Genomic DNA, 23,314 nt, shown 5'->3' with positions numbered 1-23,314 from the left:
CACACTCCTGTGTTATACTAGTGCTGAGCCGGAGTTATCCACACTCCTGTTATACTAGTGCTGAGCCGGAGTTATCCACACTCCTGTTTTATATTAGTGCTGAGCCGGAGTTATCCACACTCCTGTGTTATACTAGTGCTGAGCCGGAGTTATCCACACTCCTGTGTTATACTAGTGCTGAGCCGGAGTTATCCACAGTCGTGTTATACTAGTGCTGAGCCGGAGTTATCCACACTCCTGTGTTATACTAGTGCTGAGCCGGAGTTATCCACACTCCTGTGTTATACTAGTGCTGAGTCGGAGTTATCCACACTCCTGTGTTATACTAGTGCTGAGCCGGAGTTATCCACACTCCTGTGTTATACTAGTGCTGAGCTGGAGTTATCCACACTCGTGTGTTATACTAGTGCTGAGCCGGAGTTATCCACACTCCTGTGTTATACTAGTGCTGAGCCGGAGTTATCCACACTCGTGTTATACTAGTGCTGAGCCAGAGTTATCCACACTCCTGTGTTATACTAGTGCTGAGCCGGGATTATCCACACTCCTGTGTTATAATAGTGCTGAGCCGGAGTTATCCACACTCCTGTGTTATACTAGTGCTGAGCTGGAGTTATCCACACTCCTGTGTTATACTAGTGCTGAGCCGGGATTATCCACACTCCTGTGTTATAATAGTGCTGAGCCGGAGTTATCCACACTCCTGTGTTATACTAGTGCTGAGCCGGAGTTATCCACAATCCTGTGTTATACTAGTGCTGAGCTGGAGTTATCCACACTCCTGTGTTATACCAGTGCTGAGCCGGAGTTATCCACACTCCTGTGTTATATTAGTGCTGAGCCGGAGTTATCCACACTCCTGTGTTATACTAGTGCTGAGCCGGAATTATCCACACTCCTGTGTTATCCTAGTGCTGAGCCGGAGTTATCCACACTAGTGTTATACTAGTGCTGAGCCGGAGTTATCCACACTCCTGTGTTATACTAGTGCTGAGCCGGAGTTATCCACACTCCTGTGTTATACTAGTGCTGAGCCGGAGTTATCCACACTCCTGTATTATATCAGTGCTGAGCCGGAGTTATCCACACTCCTGTGTTATACTAGTGCTGAGCCGGAGTTATCCATACTCCTGTGTTATACTAGTGCTGAGCCGGAGTTATCCACACTCCTGTGTTATATTAGTGCAGAGCCGGAGTTATCCACACTCCTGTGTTATACTAGTGCTGAGCCGGAGTTATCCACACTCGTGTGTTATACTAGTGCTGAGCTGGAGTTATCCACACTCCTGTGTTATACTAGTGCTGAGCCGGAGTTATCCACACTCCTGTGTTATATTAGTGCTGAGCCGGAGTTATCCACACTCCTGTGTTATACTAGTGCTGAGCCGGAGTTATCCACACTCCTGTGTTATACTAGTGCTGAGCCGGAGTTATCCACACTCCTGTGTTATACTAGTGCTGAGCCGGTGTTATCCACACTCCTGTGTTATACTAGTTCTGAGCCGAAGTTATCCACACTCCTGCGTTATACTAGTGCTGAGCCGGAGTTATCCACACGCCTGTGTTATACTAGTGCTGAGCTGGAGTTAGCCACACTCCTGTGTTATACTAGTGCTGAGCCGGAATATTCCACACTCCTGTGTTATACTAGTGCTGAGCCGGAGTTATCCACACTCCTGTATTATACTAGTGCTGAGCCGGAGTTATCCACACTCCTGTGTTATACTAGTGCTGAGCTGGAGTTATCCACACTCCTGTGTTATACTAGTGCTGAGCCGGAATATTCCACACTCCTGTGTAATACTAGTGCTGAGCCGGAGTTATCCACACTCCTGTATTATACTAGTGCTGAGCTGGAGTTATCCACACTCCTGTGTTATACTAGTGCTGAGCCGGATGTTATCCACACTCCTGTGTAATACTAGTGCTGAGCCGGAGTTATCGACACTCCTGTGTTATACTAGTGCTGAGCCGGAGTTATCCGCACTCCTGTTTTATACTAGTGCTGAGCCGGAGTTATCCACACTCCTGTGTTATACTAGTGCTGAGCCTCCTGTGTAATACTAGTGCTGAGCCGGAGTTATCCACACTCCTGTGTTATACTAGTGCTGAGCCGGAGTTATCCACACTCCTGTGTTATACTTGTGCTGAGCCGGAGTTATCCACACTCCTGTGTAATACTAGTGCTGAGCCGGAGTTATCCACACTCCTGTGTTATACTAGTGCTGAGCCGGAGTTATCCACACTCCTGTGTTATACTAGTGCTGAGCCGGAGTTATCCACACTCCTGTGTTATACTAGTGCTGAGCCGGAGTTATCCACACTCCTGTGTTATACTAGTGCTGAGCTGGAGTTATCCACACTCCTGTGTTATACTAGTGCTGAGCCGGAGTTATCCACACTCCTGTGTTATATTAGTGCTGAGCCGGAGTTATCCACACTCCTGTGTTATACTAGTGCTGAGCCGGAGTTATCCACACTCCTGTGTTATATTAGTGCTGAGCCGGAGTTATCCACACTCCTGTGTTATACTAGTGCTGAGCTGGAGTTATCCACACTCGTGTGTTATACTAGTGCTGAGCCGGAGTTATCCACACTCCTGTGTTATATTAGTGCTGAGCTGGAGTTATCCACACTCCTGTGTTATACTAGTGCTGAGCTGGAGTTATCCACACTCCTGTGTTATACTAGTGCTGAGCCGGAGTTATCCACACTCCTGCGTTATACTAGTGCTGAGCCGGAGTTATCCACACTCCTGTGTTATACTAGTGCTGAGCCGAATTTATCCACACTCCTGTGTTATACTAGTGCTGAGCCGGAGTTATCCGCACTCCTGTGTAATATTAGTGCTGAGCCGGAGTTATCCACACTCCTGTGTTATACTAGTGCTGAGCCGGAGTTATCCACACTCCTGTGTTATATTAGTGCTGAGCCGGAGTTATCCACACTCCTGTGTTATACTAGTGCTGAGCCGGAGTTATCCACACTCCTGTGTTATACTAGTGCTGAGCCGGAATATTCCACACTCCTGTGTAATACTAGTGCTGAGCCGGAGTTATCCACACTCCTGTATTATACTAGTGCTGAGCTGGAGTTATCCACACTCCTGTGTTATACTAGTGCTGAGCCGGATGTTATCCACACTCCTGTGTAATACTAGTGCTGAGCCGGAGTTATCGACACTCCTGTGTTATACTAGTGCTGAGCCGGAGTTATCCGCACTCCTGTTTTATACTAGTGCTGAGCCGGAGTTATCCACACTCCTGTGTTATACTAGTGCTGAGCCTCCTGTGTAATACTAGTGCTGAGCCGGAGTTATCCACACTCCTGTGTTATACTAGTGCTGAGCCGGAGTTATCCACACTCCTGTGTTATACTTGTGCTGAGCCGGAGTTATCCACACTCCTGTGTAATACTAGTGCTGAGCCGGAGTTATCCACACTCCTGTGTTATACTAGTGCTGAGCCGGAGTTATCCACACTCCTGTGTTATACTAGTGCTGAGCCGGAGTTATCCACACTCCTGTGTTATACTAGTGCTGAGCCGGAGTTATCCACACTCCTGTGTTATACTAGTGCTGAGCTGGAGTTATCCACACTCCTGTGTTATACTAGTGCTGAGCCGGAGTTATCCACACTCCTGTGTTATATTAGTGCTGAGCCGGAGTTATCCACACTCCTGTGTTATACTAGTGCTGAGCCGGAGTTATCCACACTCCTGTGTTATATTAGTGCTGAGCCGGAGTTATCCACACTCCTGTGTTATACTAGTGCTGAGCTGGAGTTATCCACACTCATGTGTTATACTAGTGCTGAGCCGGAGTTATCCACACTCCTGTGTTATATTAGTGCTGAGCTGGAGTTATCCACACTCCTGTGTTATACTAGTGCTGAGCTGGAGTTATCCACACTCCTGTGTTATACTAGTGCTGAGCCGGAGTTATCCACACTCCTGCGTTATACTAGTGCTGAGCCGGAGTTATCCACACTCCTGTGTTATACTAGTGCTGAGCCGAATTTATCCACACTCCTGTGTTATACTAGTGCTGAGCCGGAGTTATCCGCACTCCTGTGTAATATTAGTGCTGAGCCGGAGTTATCCACACTCCTGTGTTATACTAGTGCTGAGCCGGAGTTATCCACACTCCTGTGTTATATTAGTGCTGAGCCGGAGTTATCCACACTCCTGTGTTATACTAGTGCTGAGCCGGAGTTATCCACACTCCTGTGTTATACTAGTGCTGAGCCGGAGTTATCCACACTCCTGTGTTATACTAGTGCTGAGCCGGAGTTATCCACACTCCTGTGTTATACTAGTGCTGAGCCGGAGTTATCCACACTCCTGTGTTATACTAGTGCTGAGCTGGAGTTATCCACACTCGTGTGTTACACTAGTGCTGAGCCGGAGTTATCCATACTCCTGTGTTATACTAGTGCTGAGCCGGAGTTATCCACACTCCTGTGTTATATTAGTGCAGAGCCGGAGTTATCCACACTCCTGTGTTATACTAGTGCTGAGCCGGAGTTATCAACACTCGTGTGTTATACTAGTGCTGAGCTGGAGTTATCCACACTCCTGTGTTATACTAGTGCTGAGCCGGAGTTATCCACACTCCTGTGTTATACTAGTGCTGAGCCGGAGTTATCCACACTCCTGTGTTATACTAGTGCTGAGCCGGAGTTATCCACACTCCTGTGTTATACTAGTGCTGAGCCGGAGTTATCCACACTCCTGTGTTATACTAGTGCTGAGCCGGAGTTATCCACACTCCTGTGTTATACTAGTTCTGAGCCGAAGTTATCCACACTCCTGCGTTATACTAGTGCTGAGCCGGAGTTATCCACACGCCTGTGTTATACTAGTGCTGAGTTGGAGTTAGCCACACTCCTGTGTTATACTAGTGCTGAGCCGGAATATTCCACACTCCTGTGTTATACTAGTGCTGAGCCGGAGTTATCCACACTCCTGTATTATACTAGTGCTGAGCCGGAGTTATCCACACTCCTGTGTTATACTAGTGCTGAGCCGGAATATTCCACACTCCTGTGTTATACTAGTGCTGAGCCGGAGTTATCCACACTCCTGTATTATACTAGTGCTGAGCTGGAGTTATCCACACTCCTGTGTTATACTAGTGCTGAGCCGGAATATTCCACACTCCTGTGTAATACTAGTGCTGAGCCGGAGTTATCCACACTCCTGTATTATACTAGTGCTGAGCTGGAGTTATCCACACTCCTGTGTTATACTAGTGCTGAGCCGCATGTTATCCACACTCCTGTGTAATACTAGTGCTGAGCCGGAGTTATCGACACTCCTGTGTTATACTAGTGCTGAGCCGGAGTTATCCGCACTCCTGTTTTATACTAGTGCTGAGCCGGAGTTATCCACACTCCTGTGTTATACTAGTGCTGAGCCTCCTGTGTAATACTAGTGCTGAGCCGGAGTTATCCACACTCCTGTGTTATACTAGTGCTGAGCCGGAGTTATCCACACTCCTGTGTAATACTAGTGCTGAGCCGGAGTTATCCACACTCCTGTGTTATACTAGTGCTGAGCCGGAGTTATCCACACTCCTGTGTTATACTAGTGCTGAGCCGGAGTTATCCACACTCCTGTGTTATACTAGTGCTGAGCCGGAGTTATCCACACTCCTGTGTTATACTAGTGCTGAGCTGGAGTTATCCACACTCCTGTGTTATACTAGTGCTGAGCCGGAGTTATCCACACTCCTGTGTTATACTAGTGCTGAGCCGTAGTTATCCACACTCCTGTGTTATACTAGTGCTGAGCCGGAGTTATCCACACTCCTGTGTTATACTAGTGCTGAGCTGGAGTTATCCACACTCCTGTGTTATACTAGTGCTGAGCTGGAGTTATCCACACTCCTGTGTTATACTAGTGCTGAGCCGGAGTTATCCACACTCCTGTGTTATACTAGTGCTGAGCCGGAGTTATCCACACTCCTGTGTTATACTAGTGCTGAGCCGGAGTTATCCACACTCCTGTGTTATACTAGTGCTGAGCTGGAGTTATCCACACTCGTGTGTTATACTAGTGCTGAGCCGGAGTTATCCACACTCCTGTGTTATATTAGTGCTGAGCTGGAGTTATCCACACTCCTGTGTTATACTAGTGCTGAGCCGGTGTTATCCACACTCCTGTGTTATACTAGTGCTGAGCCGGAGTTATCCACACTCCTGTGTTATACTAGTGCTGAGCTGGAGTTATCCACACTCGTGTGTTATACTAGTGCTGAGCCGGAGTTATCCACACTCCTGTGTTATATTAGTGCTGAGCCGAAGTTATCCACACTCCTGTGTTATACTAGTGCTGAGCCGGTGTTATCCACACTCCTGTGTTATACTAGTGCTGAGCCGGAGTTATCCACACTCCTGTGTAATATTAGTGCTGAGCCGGAGTTATCCACACTCCTGTGTTATACTAGTGCTGAGCCGTAGTTATCCACACTCCTGTGTTATACTAGTGCTGAGCCGGAGTTATCCACACTCCTGTGTTATACTAGTGCTGAGCCGGAGTTATCCACACTCCTGTGTTATATTAGTGCTGAGCCGGAGTTATCCACACTCCTGTGTTATACTAGTGCTGAGCCGGAGTTATCCACACTCCTGTGTTATACTAGTGCTGAGCCGGAGTTATCCACACTCCTGTGTTATACTAGTGCTGAGCCGGAGTTATCCACACTCCTGTGTTATACTAGTGCTGAGCCGGAGTTATCCACACTCCTGTGTTATACTAGTGCTGAGCCGGAGTTATCCGCACTCCTGTGTTATATTAGTGCTGAGCCGGAGTTATCCACACTCCTGTGTTATATTAGTGCTGAGCCGAAGTTATCCACACTCCTGTGTTATACTAGTGCTGAGCCGGTGTTATCCACACTCCTGTGTTATACTAGTGCTGAGCCGGAGTTATCCACACTCCTGTGTTATACTAGTGCTGAGCCGGAGTTATCCACACTCCTGTGTTATATTAGTGCTGAGCCGGAGTTATCAACACTCCTGTGTTATATTAGTGCTGAGCCGGAGTTATCCACACTCCTGTGTAATATTAGTGCTGAGCCGGAGTTATCCACACTCCTGTGTTATACTAGTGCTGAGCCGGAGTTATCCACACTCCTGTGTTATACTAGTGCTGAGCCGGAGTTATCCACACTCCTGTGTTATACTAGTGCTGAGCCGGAGTTATCCACACTCCTGTGTTATATTAGTGCTGAGCCGGAGTTATCCACACTCCTGTGTTATACTAGTGCTGAGCCGGAGTTATCCACACTCCTGTGTTATACTAGTGCTGAGCCGGAGTTATCCACACTCCTGCGTTATACTAGTGCTGAGCCGGAGTTATCCACACTCCTGTGTTATACTAGTGCTGAGCCGGAGTTATCCACACTCCTGCGTTATACTAGTGCTGAGCCGGAGTTATCCACACTCCTGCGTTATACTAGTGCTGAGCCGGAGTTATCCACACTCCTGTGTTATACTAGTGCTCAGCCGAAGTTATCCACACTCCTGTGTTATACTAGTGCTGAGCCGGAGTTATCCACACTCCTGTGTTATACTAGTGCTCAGCCGAAGTTATCCACACTCCTGTGTTATACTAGTGCTGAGCCGGAGTTATCCACACTCCTGTGTTATACTAGTGCTGAGCCGGAGTTATCCACACTCCTGTGTTATACTAGTGCTGAGCCGAAGTTATCCACACTCCTGTGTTATAATAGTGCTGAGCCGGAGTTATCCACACTCCTGTGTTATATTAGTGCTGAGCTGGAGTTATCCACACTCCTGTGTTATACTAGTGCTGAGCCGGAGTTATCCACACTCCTGTGTTATACTAGTGTTGAGCTGGAGTTATCCACACTCCTGTGTTATACTAGTGCTGAGCCGGAGTTATCCACACTCCTGTGTTATACTAGTGCTGAGCCGGAGTTATCCACACTCCTGTGTTATACTAGTGCTGAGCCGGAGTTATCCACACTCCTGTGTTATACTAGTGCTGAGCCGGAGTTATCCACACTCCTGTGTTATACTAGTGCTGAGCCGGAGTTATCCGCACTCCTGTGTTATATTAGTGCTGAGCCGGAGTTATCCACACTCCTGTGTTATATTAGTGCTGAGCCGAAGTTATCCACACTCCTGTGTTATACTAGTGCTGAGCCGGAGTTATCCGCACTCCTGCGTTATACTAGTGCTGAGCCGGAGTTATCCGCACTCCTGCGTTATACTAGTGCTGAGCCGGAGTTATCCACACTCCTGTGTTATATTAGTGCTGAGCCGGAGTTATCCACACTCCTGTGTTATACTAGTGCTGAGCCGGAGTTATCCACACTCCTGTGTTATACTAGTGCTGAGCCGGAGTTATCCACACTCCTGTGTTATATTAGTGCTGAGCCGGAGTTATCCACACTCCTGTGTTATACTAGTGCTGAGCCGGAGTTATCCACACTCCTGTGTTATACTAGTGCTGAGCCGGAGTTATCCACACTCCTGTGTTATACTAGTGCTGAGCCGGAGTTATCCACACTCCTGTGTTATACTAGTGCTGAGCCGTAGTTATCCACACTCCTGTGTTATATTAGTGCTGAGCCGGAGTTATCCACACTCCTGTGTTATACTAGTGCTGAGCCGGAGTTATCCACACTCCTGTGTTATACTAGTGCTGAGCCGGAGTTATCCACACTCCTGTGTTATACTAGTGCTGAGCCGGAGTTATCCACACTCCTGTGTTATACCAGTGCTGAGCTGGAGTTATCCACACTCGTGTGTTATACTAGTGCTGAGCTGGAGTTATCCACACTCCTGTGTTATACTAGTGCTGAGCCTGAGTTATCCACACTCCTGTGTTATACTAGTGCTGAGCCGGAGTTATCCACACTCCTGTGTTATATTAGTGCTGAGCCGGAGTTATCCACACTCCTGTGTTATATTAGTGCTGAGCCGGAGTTATCCACACTCCTGTGGTATACTAGTGCTGAGCCGGAGTTATCCACACTCCTGTGTTATATTAGTGCTGAGCCGGAGTTATCCACACTCCTGTGTTATATTAGTGCTGAGCCGGAGTTATCCACACTCCTGTGTTATATTAGTGCTGAGCTGGAGTTATCCACACTCCTGTGTTATACTAGTGCTGAGCCGGAGTTATCCACACTCCTGTGTTATATTAGTGCTGAGCCGAAGTTATCCACACTCCTGTGTTATACTAGTGCTGAGCCGGTGTTATCCACACTCCTGTGTTATACTAGTGCTGATCCGGAGTTATCCACACTCCTGTGTAATATTAGTGCTGAGCCGGAGATATCCACACTCCTGTGTTATACTAGTGCTGAGCCGTAGTTATCCACACTCCTGTGTTATACTAGTGCTGAGCCGGAGTTATCCACACTCCTGTGTTATACTAGTGCTGAGCCGGAGTTATCCACACTCCTGTGTTATATTAGTGCTGAGCCGGAGTTATCCACACTCCTGTGTTATACTAGTGCTGAGCCAGAGTTATCCACACTCCTGTGTTATACTAGTGCTGAGCCGGAGTTATCCACACTCCTGCGTTATACTAGTGCTGAGCCGGAGTTATCCACACTCCTGTGTTATACTAGTGCTGAGCTGGAGTTATCCACACTCGTGTGTTATACTAGTGCTGAGCTGGAGTTATCCACACTCCTGTGTTATACTAGTGCTGAGCCTGAGTTATCCACACTCCTGTGTTATACTAGTGCTGAGCCGGAGTTATCCACACTCCTGTGTTATACTAGTGCTCAGCCGAAGTTATCCACACTCCTGTGTTATACTAGTGCTGAGCCGGAGTTATCCACACTCCTGTGTTATACTAGTGCTGAGCCGGAGTTATCCACACTCCTGTGTTATATTAGTGCTGAGCCGGAGTTATCCACACTCCTGTGTTATACTAGTGCTGAGCCGGAGTTATCCACACTCCTGTGTTATACTAGTGCTGAGCCGGAATTATCCACACTCCTGTGTTATACTAGTGCTGAGCCGGAGTTATCCACACTCCTGTGTTATACTAGTGCTGAGCCGGAGTTATCCACACTCCTGTGTTATACTAGTGCTGAGCTGGAGTTATCAACACTCCTGTGTTATACTAGTGCTGAGCTGGAGTTATCCACACTCCTGTGTTATACTAGTGCTGAGCCAGAGTTATCCACACTCCTGTGTTATACTAGTGCTGAGCCGGAGTTATCCAGACTCCTGCGTTATACTAGTGCTGAGCCGGAGTTATCCACACTCCTGTGTTATACTAGTGCTCAGCCGGAGTTATCCACACTCCTGTGTTATACTAATGCTGAGCCGGAATTATCCACACTCCTGCGTTATACTAGTGCTGAACCGGAGTTATCCACACTCCTGTGTTATACTAGTGCTGAGCCGGAGTTATCCAGACTCCTGTGTTATACTAGTGCTGAGCCGGAGTTATCCACACTCCTGTGTTATACCAGTGCTGAGCCGGAGTTATCCACACTCCTGTGTTATACTAGTGCTGAGCCGGGATTATCCACACTCCTGTGTTATACTAGTGCTGAGCCGGGATTATCCACACTCCTGTGTTATACTAGTGCTGAGCCGGAGTTATCCACACTCCTGTGTTATACTAGTGCTGAGCTGGAGTTATCCACACTCCTGTGTTATACTAGTGCTGAGCCGGAGTTATCCACACTCCTGTGTTATACTAGTGCTGAGCCGGAGTTATCCACACTCCTGTGTTATACTAGTGCTGAGCCGGGATTATCCACACTCCTGTGTTATACTAGTGCTGAGCCGGAGTTATCCACACTCCTGTGTTATACTAGTGCTGAGCTGGAGTTATCCACACTCCTGTGTTATACTAGTGCTGAGCTGGAGTTATCCACACTCCTGTGTTATACTAGTGCTGAGCCGGAGTTATCCACACTCCTGTGTTATACTAGTGCTGAGCCGGAGTTATCCACACTCCTGTGTTATACTAGTGCTGAGCCGGGATTATCCACACTCCTGTGTTATACTAGTGCTGAGCCGGAGTTATCCACACTCCTGTGTTATACTAGTGCTGAGCCGGAGTTATCCACACTCCTGTTATACTAGTGCTGAGCCGGAGTTATCCACACTCCTGTTATACTAGTGCTGAGCCGGAGTTATCCACACTCCTGTGTTATACTAGTGCTGAGCTGGAGTTATCCACACTCCTGTGTTATACTAGTGCTGAGCCGGAGTTATCCACACTCCTGTGTTATACTAGTGCTGAGCCGGAGTTATCCACACTCCTGTGTTATATTAGTGCTGAGCCGGAGTTATCCACACTCCTGTGTTATACTAGTGCTGAGCTGGAGTTATCCACACTCCTGCGTTATACTAGTGCTGAGCCGGAGTTATCCACACTCCTGTTATACTAGTGCTGAGCTGGAGTTATCCACACTCCTGTGTTATACTAGTGTTGAGCCGGAGTTATCCACACTCCTGTTATACTAGTGCTGAGCCGGAATTATCCACACTCCTGTGTTATACTAGTGCTGAGCCGGAGTTATCCACACTCCTGCGTTATACTAGTGCTGAGCCGGAGTTATCCACACTCCTGCGTTATACTAGTGCTGAGCCGGAGTTATCCACACTCCTGTTATACTAGTGCTGAGCCGGAATTATCCACACTCCTGCGTTATACTAGTGCTGAGCCGGAGTTATCCACACTCCTGTGTTATACTAGTGCTGAGCCGGAGTTATCCACACTCCTGTGTTATACTAGTGCTGAGCCGGAGTTATCCACACTCCTGTGTTATACTAGTGCTGAGCCGGAGTTATCCACACTCCTGTTATACTAGTGCTGAGCTGGAGTTATCCACACTCCTGTGTTATACTAGTGCTGAGCCTGAGTTATCCACACTCCTGTGTTATACTAGTGCTGAGCCGGAGTTATCCACACTCCTGTGTTATACTAGTGCTGAGCCGGAGTTATCCACACTCCTGTGTTATACTAGTGCTGAGCCGGAGTTATCCACACTCCTGTGTAATATTAGTGCTGAGCCGGAGTTATCCACACTCCTGTGTTATACTAGTGCTGAGCCGGAGTTATCCACACTCCTGTGTTATACTAGTGCTGAGCCGGAGTTATCCACACGCCTGTGTAATACTAGTGCTGAGCCGGAGTTATCCACACTCCTGCGTTATACTAGCGCTGAGCTGGAGTTATCCACACTCCTGTGTTATACTAGTGCTGAGCTGGAGTTATCCACACTCCTGCGTTATACTAGTGCTGAGCCGGAGTTATCCACACTCCTGTGTTATACTAGTGCTGAGCCGGAGTTATCCACACTCCTGTGTTATACTAGTGCTGAGCCGGAGTTATCCACACTCCTGTGTTATACTAGTGCTGAGCCGGAGTTATCCACACTCCTGTGTTATACTAGTGCTGAGCCGGAGTTATCCACACTCCTGTGTAATATTAGTGCTGAGCCGGAGTTATCCACACGCCTGTGTTATACTAGTGCTGAGCCGGAGTTATCCACACTCCTGTGTTATACTAGTGCTGAGCCGGAGTTATCCACACGCCTGTGTAATACTAGTGCTGAGCCGGAGTTATCCACACTCCTGCGTTATACTAGTGCTGAGCTGGAGTTATCCACACTCCTGCGTTATACTAGTGCTGAGCCGGAGTTATCCACACTCCTGCGTTATATTAGTGCTGAGCCGGAGTTATCCACACTCCTATATTATATTAGTGCTGAGCCGGAGTTATCCACACTCCTATATCTCTGCACAGTAATGTGTTATTCTGAGTTGTGATAGCACACACAGTTATGAGTGTTGTGATTATGTTCTTCTTTTGTTCTATAAATTATACTGATATGTACAGATGTGCAATATTTGCACATTTCACCCTCCTCGGTTCGGCGGAAAATTTGCTTTGATCCTAAAGTTCTTAACCAGTTTCACTTAAACGCTAAAAGTCTCTGAGAATTGCATGTTCGATGAATGTTAAGAAGTCGCAGGTTTTTCCAACTCTTTGGAAAGTTTGATTGAATATCAGCAGTTTCACACACGTCCTGTAAATAACTATCTTTCTTTCAGAAGGAATGTATTATATTATACTATTGTTGCCTAAATATGCACCTACAGTTTTCTATTTCTTTCTATTCTGCAGCGCTTGTCTTCCAGCGAATGAGAGCACGGGAAATGTCACTCTGATCGTACCCAAGTACTCAGAAAACTATTTAACCACTACAATGTGGCCTGTAACGGGAATGAACCTAATTGTAGTAGAATTTGTGTTCTCCAAAGGAAGGCCCTTCAGGAAACGTCTATATACGAACTGTAAGCAACATTATATCATTTTATTTGAGATCATGGAAATGCGTAGGGGATATTATTTGTGATATGCGGACAAAATGTCTCATTCATGGTTTACTAACGTATGCATTTATTCACGATTCAGAGAATCTCATTTAATAAAAATAATAACTTATTTCATAATGTGCTTTTCCCCTGATGGGACTCAAAGCGCATCACAATTATAGCATTGTACATGGGAATTTTATGGACATTTAAATACAAGAGTTTAACTCGTGTAATGTTAGTTTCTTGCCAGCTGAGCATGTCTTGCTCTTTTTGAAAGTGTTTTTTCAGCTGTTAGAGAATAGCTGCTGCGGCTGCCGTGATAACCTCCAGACTTAGCTTGCATCTTCTCCAATCTGCAATTGAGATGTATGGGAGTAAATTAGGGTTCCCAGGCAGCTGGCTATATTAGCCAGCAACAACCAATCAATATGGAGGAAGCTGCCTAGCCCCCTAGCAACAGCCCCGCTCTCTCCCTGCTCAGGGAAATCCTACGGCCCCCCATGCAGTCAGGTCACTATGTCCAGAGAGGTAATACCGGCATACACATACATGTCCAGAGAGGTAATACCAGCATACACATACATGTCCAGAGAGGTAATACCGGCACACACATACATGTCCAGAGAGGTAATACCGGCATACACATACATGTCCAGAGAGGTAATACCGGCATACACATACATGTCCAGAGAGGTAATACCGGCACACACATACATGTCCAGAGAGGTAATACCGGCATACACATACATGTCCAGAGAGGTAATACCGGCATACACATACATGTCCAGAGAGGTAATACCGGCACACACATACATGTCCAGAGAGGTAATACCGGCATACACATACATGTCCAGAGAGGTAATACCGGCACACACATACATGTCCAGAGAGGTAATACCGGCATACACATACATGTCCAGAGAGGTAATACCGGCATACACATACATGTCCAGAGAGGTAATACCGGCACACACATACATGTCCAGAGAGGTAATACCGGCATACACATACATGTCCAGAGAGGTAATACCGGCACACACATAGATGTCCAGAGAGGTAATACCGGCATACACATACATGTCCAGAGAGGTAATACCGGCATACACATACATGTCCAGAGAGGTAATACCGGCACACACATACATGTCCAGAGAGGTAATACCGGCACACACATACATGTCCAGAGAGGTAATACCGGCATACACATACATGTCCAGAGAGGTAATACCGGCATACACATACATGTCCAGAGAGGTAATACCGGCAAACACATACATGTCCAGAGAGGTAATACCAGCATACACATACATGTCCAGAGATGTAATACCGGCATACACATACATGTCCAGAGAGGTAATACCGGCATACACATACATGTACAGAGCGGTAATACCGGCATACACATACATGTCCAGAGAGGTAATACCGGCATACACATACATGTCCAGAGAGGTAATACCAGCATACACATACATATCCAGAGATGTAATACCGGCATACACATACATGTCCAGAGAGGTAATACCAGCATACACATACATGTCCAGAGATGTAATACCGGCACACGCATACATGTCCAGAGAGGTTATACCGGCACACACATACATGTCCAGAGAGGTAATACCGGCATACACATACATGTCCAGAGAGGTAATACCAGCATACACATACATGTCCAGAGATGTAATATCAGATATATACATGTCCAGTATTACCTCTAATGTTTTACTGGCCAGTGTCCAAATATAGGACAGTCCGATTTAATACTGGACACCTGGCAACCAGTAAATATATGCTAAAGCTTCGCACCTTGTGTGGATTTGGGCCATCATACTGTAGGAATCAGTGGCTCACAGCAGGAGAACAAAGTGATATGAAATGTTTGACGTTGTTTTTTATATGTACGTATGGAAAAGCTTATATCAGTTCTTAAAAACACAGCAGGAACTACTAACCCAAACGCATAATGTATTATACATTCTGCACGATTCATTCTTATGCTGTTGGTTATTTTGAATGATGAGAGAAATGATAAAACTATATATAATACTTTCGCTTTATTGGCATATTATCAGTACATGAATGATACAAAAGGAACATTTAAACATCCTCAGTGTCGCAGACAATTAGAGATGTGCAACTTTTGTACCCAAGTTTGAGAATCATATGAAATTAGCCCATTCTGATTTACCAAAAAGTTCACACTAAAATGTGTTTTGCCAAAATTAGCAAAGCAGCCCTGGCTATTTAATCCAGCACTTTTCGGAGCCAGATAAAATCGGTCTCGGGATTGAATATCAGGAGGAAATGTTTTTCTTTCCAAAACAACAATGTGAAACTTTCTTTTTTTCAGATTTGCTTTCCTTTGTGATAACTGTACAGGTGGCGGTGTATTTATTTATCCTGTTTGCTGACATTGAAGGACTGTACACAGCTATGGAGGTATGTGATTACATACACGCTCAGAACGGATTCACATGGGATACGTTACTGGCCATCAGATAAAATTATCTTTCATATAATGTGATAGAATGTGAACTCTTACAGACAAATGATTGGGTTCATTCCAGTGGTGGGATTCAACATTTTTAGCAACAGGTTCTCTCTCAGGAGGAGGGGGAGAGAGATCTGGGGGGGGGGGAGAGAGCCCGGAGGGGGGGAGAGAGAGCCGGGGAGGGGGGAGAGAGAGAGCCGGGGAGGGGGGAGAGAGAGAGACGGGGAGGGGGGAGAGAGAGAGCGGGGGAGGGGGGAGAGAGAGAGCGGGGGAGGGGGGAGAGAGAGAGCGGGGGAGGGGGGAGAGAGAGCGGGGGAGGGGGGAGAGAGAGACGGGGAGGGGGGAGAGAGAGCGGGGGAGGGGGGGAGAGAGAGCGGGGGGAGGGCAGAGGGAGACCAGGGAAGGCAGAGGGAGGGCAGGGGGGGCAGAGAGTCCCTCTCACATCTCCCCCAGTCCCTCTCACATCTCCCTCAGCCCCCCTACACATCCCCCAGCCCCCTCACATATCCCCAGTCCCCTCACACCTCCCTCAGTCCCCCTCACATCTCCCCCAGTCCCTCACACCTCCCCCTCTCACATCTCGCCCAGCCCCTCTCACATCTCGCCCAGCCCCTCTCACATCTCTCCCAGCCCCTCACACCTCCCCCCAGCCCCTCTCACATCTCCCCCAGTCCCTCTCACATCTCCCCCAGTCCCTCTCACATCTCCCCCAGTCCCTCACACCTCCCCCTCTCACATCTCGCCCAGCCCCTCTCACATCTCGCCCAGCCCCTCTCACATCTCGCCCAGCCCCTCACACCTCCCCCAGTCCCTCTCACACCTCCCCCCAGCCCTTCTCACATCTCCCCCAGCCCCTCTCACACCTCCCCCAGTCCCCCCAGTGGGTCCCTCTCACACCTCCCCCAGTGGGTCCCTCACACCTCCCTCAGTGAGTCCCTCACATCTCCCCCAGCCACTCTCAAACCTCCCCCATATCTCTCCCTCCCCTCCTCCATGCCTCCCTGCCTGCACACAGAGGGAGGGGGGGGGGTGGTATGCAGCGGCAGAGCAATCACTTCAGTCAGAGCAGGATGTGAGGAGCTCTAGCTGCAGGCACCAGGAGTTCCGGTTCAGACAGCTAGATGGCGCACCTCCCCTACAGTCCTGCTCTGAAACATGTGATTCTGCTGCCGGTTACTGCACCGGTTCCGCGAACTTGAAAAATTCCAGTAACCGGTTCGGCTGAATCCCACCACTGGTTAATTCCCTATTTATACGCTTCTGCAACATACAACTTGTTACAATTGTTAATGTCTGCATATATAACAGTGGAAACCCTTTATTTGTATAGTTGATAACCCAAATACACATCACATGCATTTATCATTACATTACACACATCTATATTCCAATCCCATCCTTGTGATTAATTATATACATTACTACGTTTCAGGCACATCCTCATTAAATCCTGTTACTTTTCTGTGCAAGATCACACTTTGTTTACACTTTTACACCAATTTTGGTATACAAAGTAACGGTGATTTGCTAATGCATGTTTCTTTCACTCCTCAGCTTGTGTGCACACCTTATTACTGGCGGATTTACATTTTCATTATGCTTCTTGTACTTTTTATTGTTTCCTATGCTGCAGAGGTAATGCCATTTTAAATTTCGGGGATAATAATGTTCTTTTTGCCACTGTAAATCCCAAGTTGTCAATGTAATGTTCATCTGATTCCAGCACACAATGAGCTCGTGAGAAACTCCTGGGGAAAAATGACAGTCATTTTTTTTCTAAATATGGTGGACGTTCTGGCATTGAATGCGTTGATTAAAGCAGTAGGAAAGAGCAGACACGTATGTATTAATATGAAGTTTTCTGCCAAAAATGTGTCTCTCTAAGTGAGGCAAAATCAAAGAAAGTCTATTCATGATATTGTAATACAGCAAGCTCAGTGATTGTAGTCTATTACTATGAATACCTGAGGTCATCGTAAGGTACAGCACATGTAAACACAAAAAACAAAACTGTGCGCTACTACCTAACTACCTATAAAGTTTAAATGTATAAATATATACAGTACAGTGACTATACCATCAATTTAGTGATAAAAAATGTATAAAAAATTAAACCACAACTCCCACAGTGAGATAATTAAACATTAAATAATAAGTGCCACATAACCGTGTTGGGGATAATGGCGTCTGCAGCTGTAAACGCAGGGGTGGCTCAGCACCCCACACACACTAAGAGAATGGAAACAAAAGAAAACAGCGCACAACGCCAAATAGTGAAGCAAATTCAACAATATATTATAGAATTAAAAAGGGGGTAATATATCTGCGTACATAAAAAAGGTTGGTAAAAGGCATGTAGTGTGTATCACACTGTTTACCACTCGGCTGTTAGCTGTAGATTCAGGTGCTTGCTTCCCTCTGCTGCTGCAGCTCAGTTGATTCTGGGGCAGGACGTCAGTCTTTTCACTCCCAAGGGGATTTCCCTTCATGCAGCCAGGTTCAGCAGCTGGTACTGGGGCTCGGTGAAATCGCTCCTGCTTCCTGGCCGATATGAAGCTGCTCCTGTACCTCGGCAGGTGTATCCTCTGCACAGAGGTTAAAGCGCAGCTTGCTGCTGTCTTCACAGCAGTGGTGGATTCAATAGGGAAGTTTGAACAGTCTTACAAAGTCTCTCACAAGTGTCCAAAACAGCACACAGGATGAAATAAAAACAGGACAGGCCAACACATAGACAAAGGCCAATGTAAGCAGATATAAGGCAATAGAATGTTACATCCAACTAGTTTCGTAGAATTAACTACTTCTTCAGGGAATAATTAGGCCATTACCCAGAGGTCTTAAATACCTCATATAGATACCTTATTGGTCAACCAATTAGGGATAGACCAATCATCTATAATAGGTAATGGTCTGCGTGATAGGGAAGATGTGTAGTTTACTTTTAAAACAACAACTTTATTAACAAAAAAAAAAAAAAAAAAAAAAACAATACCTATTTAATATAAACTTACATATAGACAAAACCTAGCATAAAAAATTAAAAACATACTGGAATAAAAGAAACACAATATTAGTCGACTTAAAATAGACACCATCATTACTTGCATAAAAAGATGTAACTAGAAAAAAGCGTAGGATAAAGAAAGGAAAACAGAGATACAGAGATAAATGATACATCCCCTAGGTACAGAGGGGTGGTGAGCTAAAGATTCAATAAAGTGCCCAAATATCCACATCCTCATTTAACCCCTTAGGGGACATAGTATCTAACTTATGTATCCAATATGTCTCTTTAGAAGACAATGAATTGAATGCGTTGATTAAAGCAGTAGGAAAGAGCAGACACGTATGTATTAATATGAAGTTTTCTGCCAAAAATGTGTCTCTCTAAGTGAGGCAAAATCAAAGAAAGTCTATTCATGATATTGTAATACAGCAAGCTCAGTGATTGTAGTCTATTACTATGAATACCTGAGGTCATCGTAAGGTACAGCACATGTAGCATTGAAAGGTAATTATTCTATACACATTGCTTGGCAGGTTATGCAGGTAATTACACCTGCTTCACTTTAATATTGTGTATTAGGCCATGCAGCGTAACAAGGAAACCTAAGCTCCATCTCATCGTATTACATTGTAATTTCAATCAATATTGATATTTCTGCCAAATTTTAATAGAGATGGTGTAGTGGTCAGCGCAAGGTGTTGGACTCAGAATTTGAGAGAAAGTGAAATACACAAAATCAATGTATTAGATAGACATATGCATTCAATAAATAAACATATATATTAACAATTTATGTATTAAAAGATATATATTCATGTATTAAAAAAAATATATAATATATGTATTAAAGCTAAAGGGAAGGGGAGGGGTAGGAACAGGGGAGGAGGAGGAGTGGGGGGCGGATGATGGTATTGTTAAATATAATAAAGAAACAATAAACTTTTGTTTCAATGACTCACACGGCCTGATGTGAGACTGTTCTCTCAGAGAAGAATGACCGCGCGGTGTCCCGTCCCCTTCTGCCCCGGGTGATAGGAGAAGGCTTTGCCCATTTCTTGGAATTTGGGCACCTGGGAGAGGAGCCATTCACACATCGCCCCCATTGGGAGTAGAAAGAAAGACGAGACTGATTCCCTACAGTTTGAAAACACTCTCTGAGGGAGGGGGCTCACACAAGGCCGTGTGAGTTTTTTCTCCTCTATATAGAGGACTTATATAATATCCCATTCATTCTTCTCTGAGAGAACAGTCTCACATCCGCCCCCCACTCCTCCTCCTCCCCTGTTCCTACCCCTCCCCTTCCCTTTAGCTTTAATACATATATTATATATATTTTTTAATACATGAATATATATCTTTTAATACATAAATTGTTAATATATATGTTTATTTATTGAATGCATATGTCTATCTAATACATTGATTTTGTGTATTTCACTTTCTCTCAAATTCTGAGTCCAACACCTTGCGCTGACCACTACACCATCTCTATTGCCGCTATAAGAAGACTCCGGGCTTCATCTTCTCACTGCTCCAGCTGTAGAAAAACTACAAGGGCTAATATACACTTCCCCTTTTTTGGTTATACACTACTACAGAGGCGTTACATTATTACACGCCATAACAAGTAGGGAGCGCCCAAGTTTCCCCTTTTTTGTTCTTTTGCCAAATTTTAATACCTGGTTGGATTAGTATCAGATAAAAAAGAATAAAGAATAGAGAAAAATACACTCACGATTTCCTTTTGGTATTCGCCGGGCGCCAGGCGGCCTTGAAACGTTACTCATTGTGCCGGGTAACCGCGTCTGCTGCAGACGAATCCCTCAGGATTTTTGTATTTTTCCGCACATTAAAGAAGAAACCAAAAGGAAAATGTCAGTGTATTTTTCTGTTACCGAGTGCTGATCCAACCAGGTATGATGTTATAGCATGCGCTCAGCGGTAAGGGCGCAGGGCCATAGAACCTGGTGGCGTTGCTAAACCACAAACTGGTGAATGCAAATGCTACTATTTGTTATCACTGCCATACTAGTTCTGGAAAACCATTTGTTTTGGACGAGTAAAATACATTTTATGGGATTGTATGAGATCATAATGTAATATTTCTTGTTTTTGAGACCATGAAGATCTTTTCTTCATCGGAAACTGACCTACAACAGACAACAAAAAGACTATTTGTAATTAAATGTAAGATTTCAAGGTTACAAAGATACTCTTCTGCCAATTAGGTCAAAGATTTGTATGTTGGCCCCATTAATTGACAACTAATGATACAATATTTAGTCGCCAGATCCCTGTTAATGACACAGCATTTGTGCGACATGAACCAAACGTTAATGAGAATCACTGTTAATACTACTCAATGTATTGCAGCTGCAGGCACCAACATCCGCTACTGTGTATGGTTATTTCAAAGCAGCATAAATCCAAAGCATACTAAATGATTGATTTTTATCCAATAACTTACCTTATCTAAAAAAGATTGTTTTGTGTTATAGGAAGGAATAATTGAAAACAGAAGACTCTGGTTACTAATAAAGAGGATATTTAACTACCAATCGAAAAGTCAGTATAGGAAGTTACAAGTAACGTTAGAGAAGGACCCAGACTGGCCTCCACAAGACCGAACAGACTATGCAAGCCAGCCTGTCTCTGTAATGGACAGCAAGGTGGTTGTATATACTAACCCAGCTTACAGGAACCCAACGCAACACAAAAAGGATGCTCTTCATGAAGAGACAACGGCACAGGTCTTGGTATGATTACAGTCAAGGTGGGATTCCATTGCTGGTGGGAAGCGGGGGGTCACCAGAGCTGAACCGTGTTAATTTAGCACCAGGATCCCCCTGCTTCCTGAGATACTTACTTCCAAAGGTGCCCCCAGTAGCCTTCCCGGCTTGGTAAAAAAATGTGGAGGTTTAAATCTCCCGCGGCATGGGGGCAATAAGAAGCTGCCACGTAATGCGCCGCGGCTTCCTGTTGGCCAGTGTGCCGCAGGAGATATCAGACTCAGGGATTATTGGCAGCACGTATGCAGGTAAGTTTCTCGGGAAACACCAGGCACACAGATCTGAAATGACCGTGGTTCAGCTCCGGAGACCCCCTGCTTCATACTTATTTTTAAAAAAAACGAATTGCTTGGAATGCCCCTTTAAGTAAAGCTGCAGTAGCAATGTAGCATGATGACTAGTTGCATTGATTTATCTCATAATTTCTTAAGACAATTAACATATTGTACAAAAACCTGGCTCCATTAGAGCACTAATTACACAAGGAGTTTTCCATTTTAAATTAACTATATGAATTGAGATTTTATTAAACATACACATCTATTGGACTCGGTGTACTGTGTACTTGAAAACCCTTCTAAAGAAGCCCTATAAAAGTGGCAGCAGGATTATGCTACACTATGGGTCACCTACTGGACTGTTTTCCATTGTTGTTTGCAGTATCCTTAGTCATTCGTTTCCCTAGGTGTCTTGTGCTCTGGGGAGTGAAGTTGCGTTGGTTGGTATATATGGAGGTTAATGCAGGAGATTGTTCTACGTCGGGGGGGGGGGGGCTCAGGTTCAATCCTCAAGGGTTCCATCAGGCCAGATTTTCAAGTAAAACAACTTGCTTCAGTGTACATTGCCCTGGAAACTTGTCACTTAGTAACCTTTGCGGAATACCCTTGATCACACCTGGTTTAAGTTGGTATGTGTGCGAGTGGTGATGGAATGGAATAGAAAATATGTTATTCTATTAAATGTTCTTTCATTTTCTTGTTTGAACCGCTTAATTAAAAAAATATTGTTTATATAAAGATTATTTTTTACTAGGGTTTTTCTTCTTTACAAGTTTTCTACTATCATCTTAATCACATACTGTACTTCCCTGATACATAATGCAGCACGTTTCTACTTCTGAGAAGCCAATGACTTGAAACTTTAACTTTCAAGCAACAAAAGCTTACTTTGTCTTTTCCGTATTTACTCATACAGTACAAACATGCGTTGCACTTTCGGATGATGCCAACAGAATAGAGAAACTTGTGTACCTCCCAAACAAAATGTTGGGAGCGTTGTCAAACACATACAGTAGCACATTGGCTTTTGCTGATTTATGGGAAACTTTTCTCACAAATTAATTTGTAAATGTGTACAAAGATATCCCAAATTTCTACAAAAGACATTCAATCTTGAACTAGAAAACAATTCAATACTTTATACAGAACTTAATTGATTAAACCGGCATATCTCCACAATGAAATGATATCAAATCGAGCATGTAAAGCTTAGTAAAGAAAATACAATAAAGATTGCATTAAAGCTTATTCCTGGCGGCTCGTTTTCTTTCTTTTCATATATGCAGCATTTGATTACCTTTAATAAAAACGAATTACCTAAGCTGTTGATTGTCGATCGATCCGTTCTCTTGTGATCGATCAGCGAATATCCTTCCACTGGGTCACTTAATGGCTGCTGACGATCATTCCTTCAA

The 23,314-nt window shown here is 45.2% G+C and overlaps 1 protein-coding gene across 1 annotated transcript in view; it reads left to right on the top strand.

The window, feature by feature from the left end:
• LOC142466200 (putative cation-transporting ATPase 13A5) overlaps positions 1-23,093 on the top strand; it is a 67,117-nt gene extending 44,024 nt beyond the window's left edge. Inside the window, exons 27-30 of the mRNA XM_075571080.1 lie at positions 13,138-13,307; positions 15,685-15,773; positions 17,380-17,460; positions 21,331-23,093. Coding sequence (XP_075427195.1) covers positions 13,138-13,307; positions 15,685-15,773; positions 17,380-17,460; positions 21,331-21,594 — 604 coding nt within the window. The 3' untranslated portion in view covers positions 21,595-23,093. The remainder of the gene's footprint in view (positions 1-13,137; positions 13,308-15,684; positions 15,774-17,379; positions 17,461-21,330) is intronic.
• The last annotated feature ends 221 nt before the right edge of the window (positions 23,094-23,314 follow it).

The sequence above is a fragment of the Ascaphus truei genome, chromosome 14, assembly GCF_040206685.1.
Source record: "Ascaphus truei isolate aAscTru1 chromosome 14, aAscTru1.hap1, whole genome shotgun sequence".
In the NCBI taxonomy this organism is placed as follows: Eukaryota; Metazoa; Chordata; class Amphibia; order Anura; family Ascaphidae; genus Ascaphus; species Ascaphus truei.
Note: the sequence above shows the minus strand (reverse complement) of the source record. Positions and strands in the feature narration are given on the sequence as shown.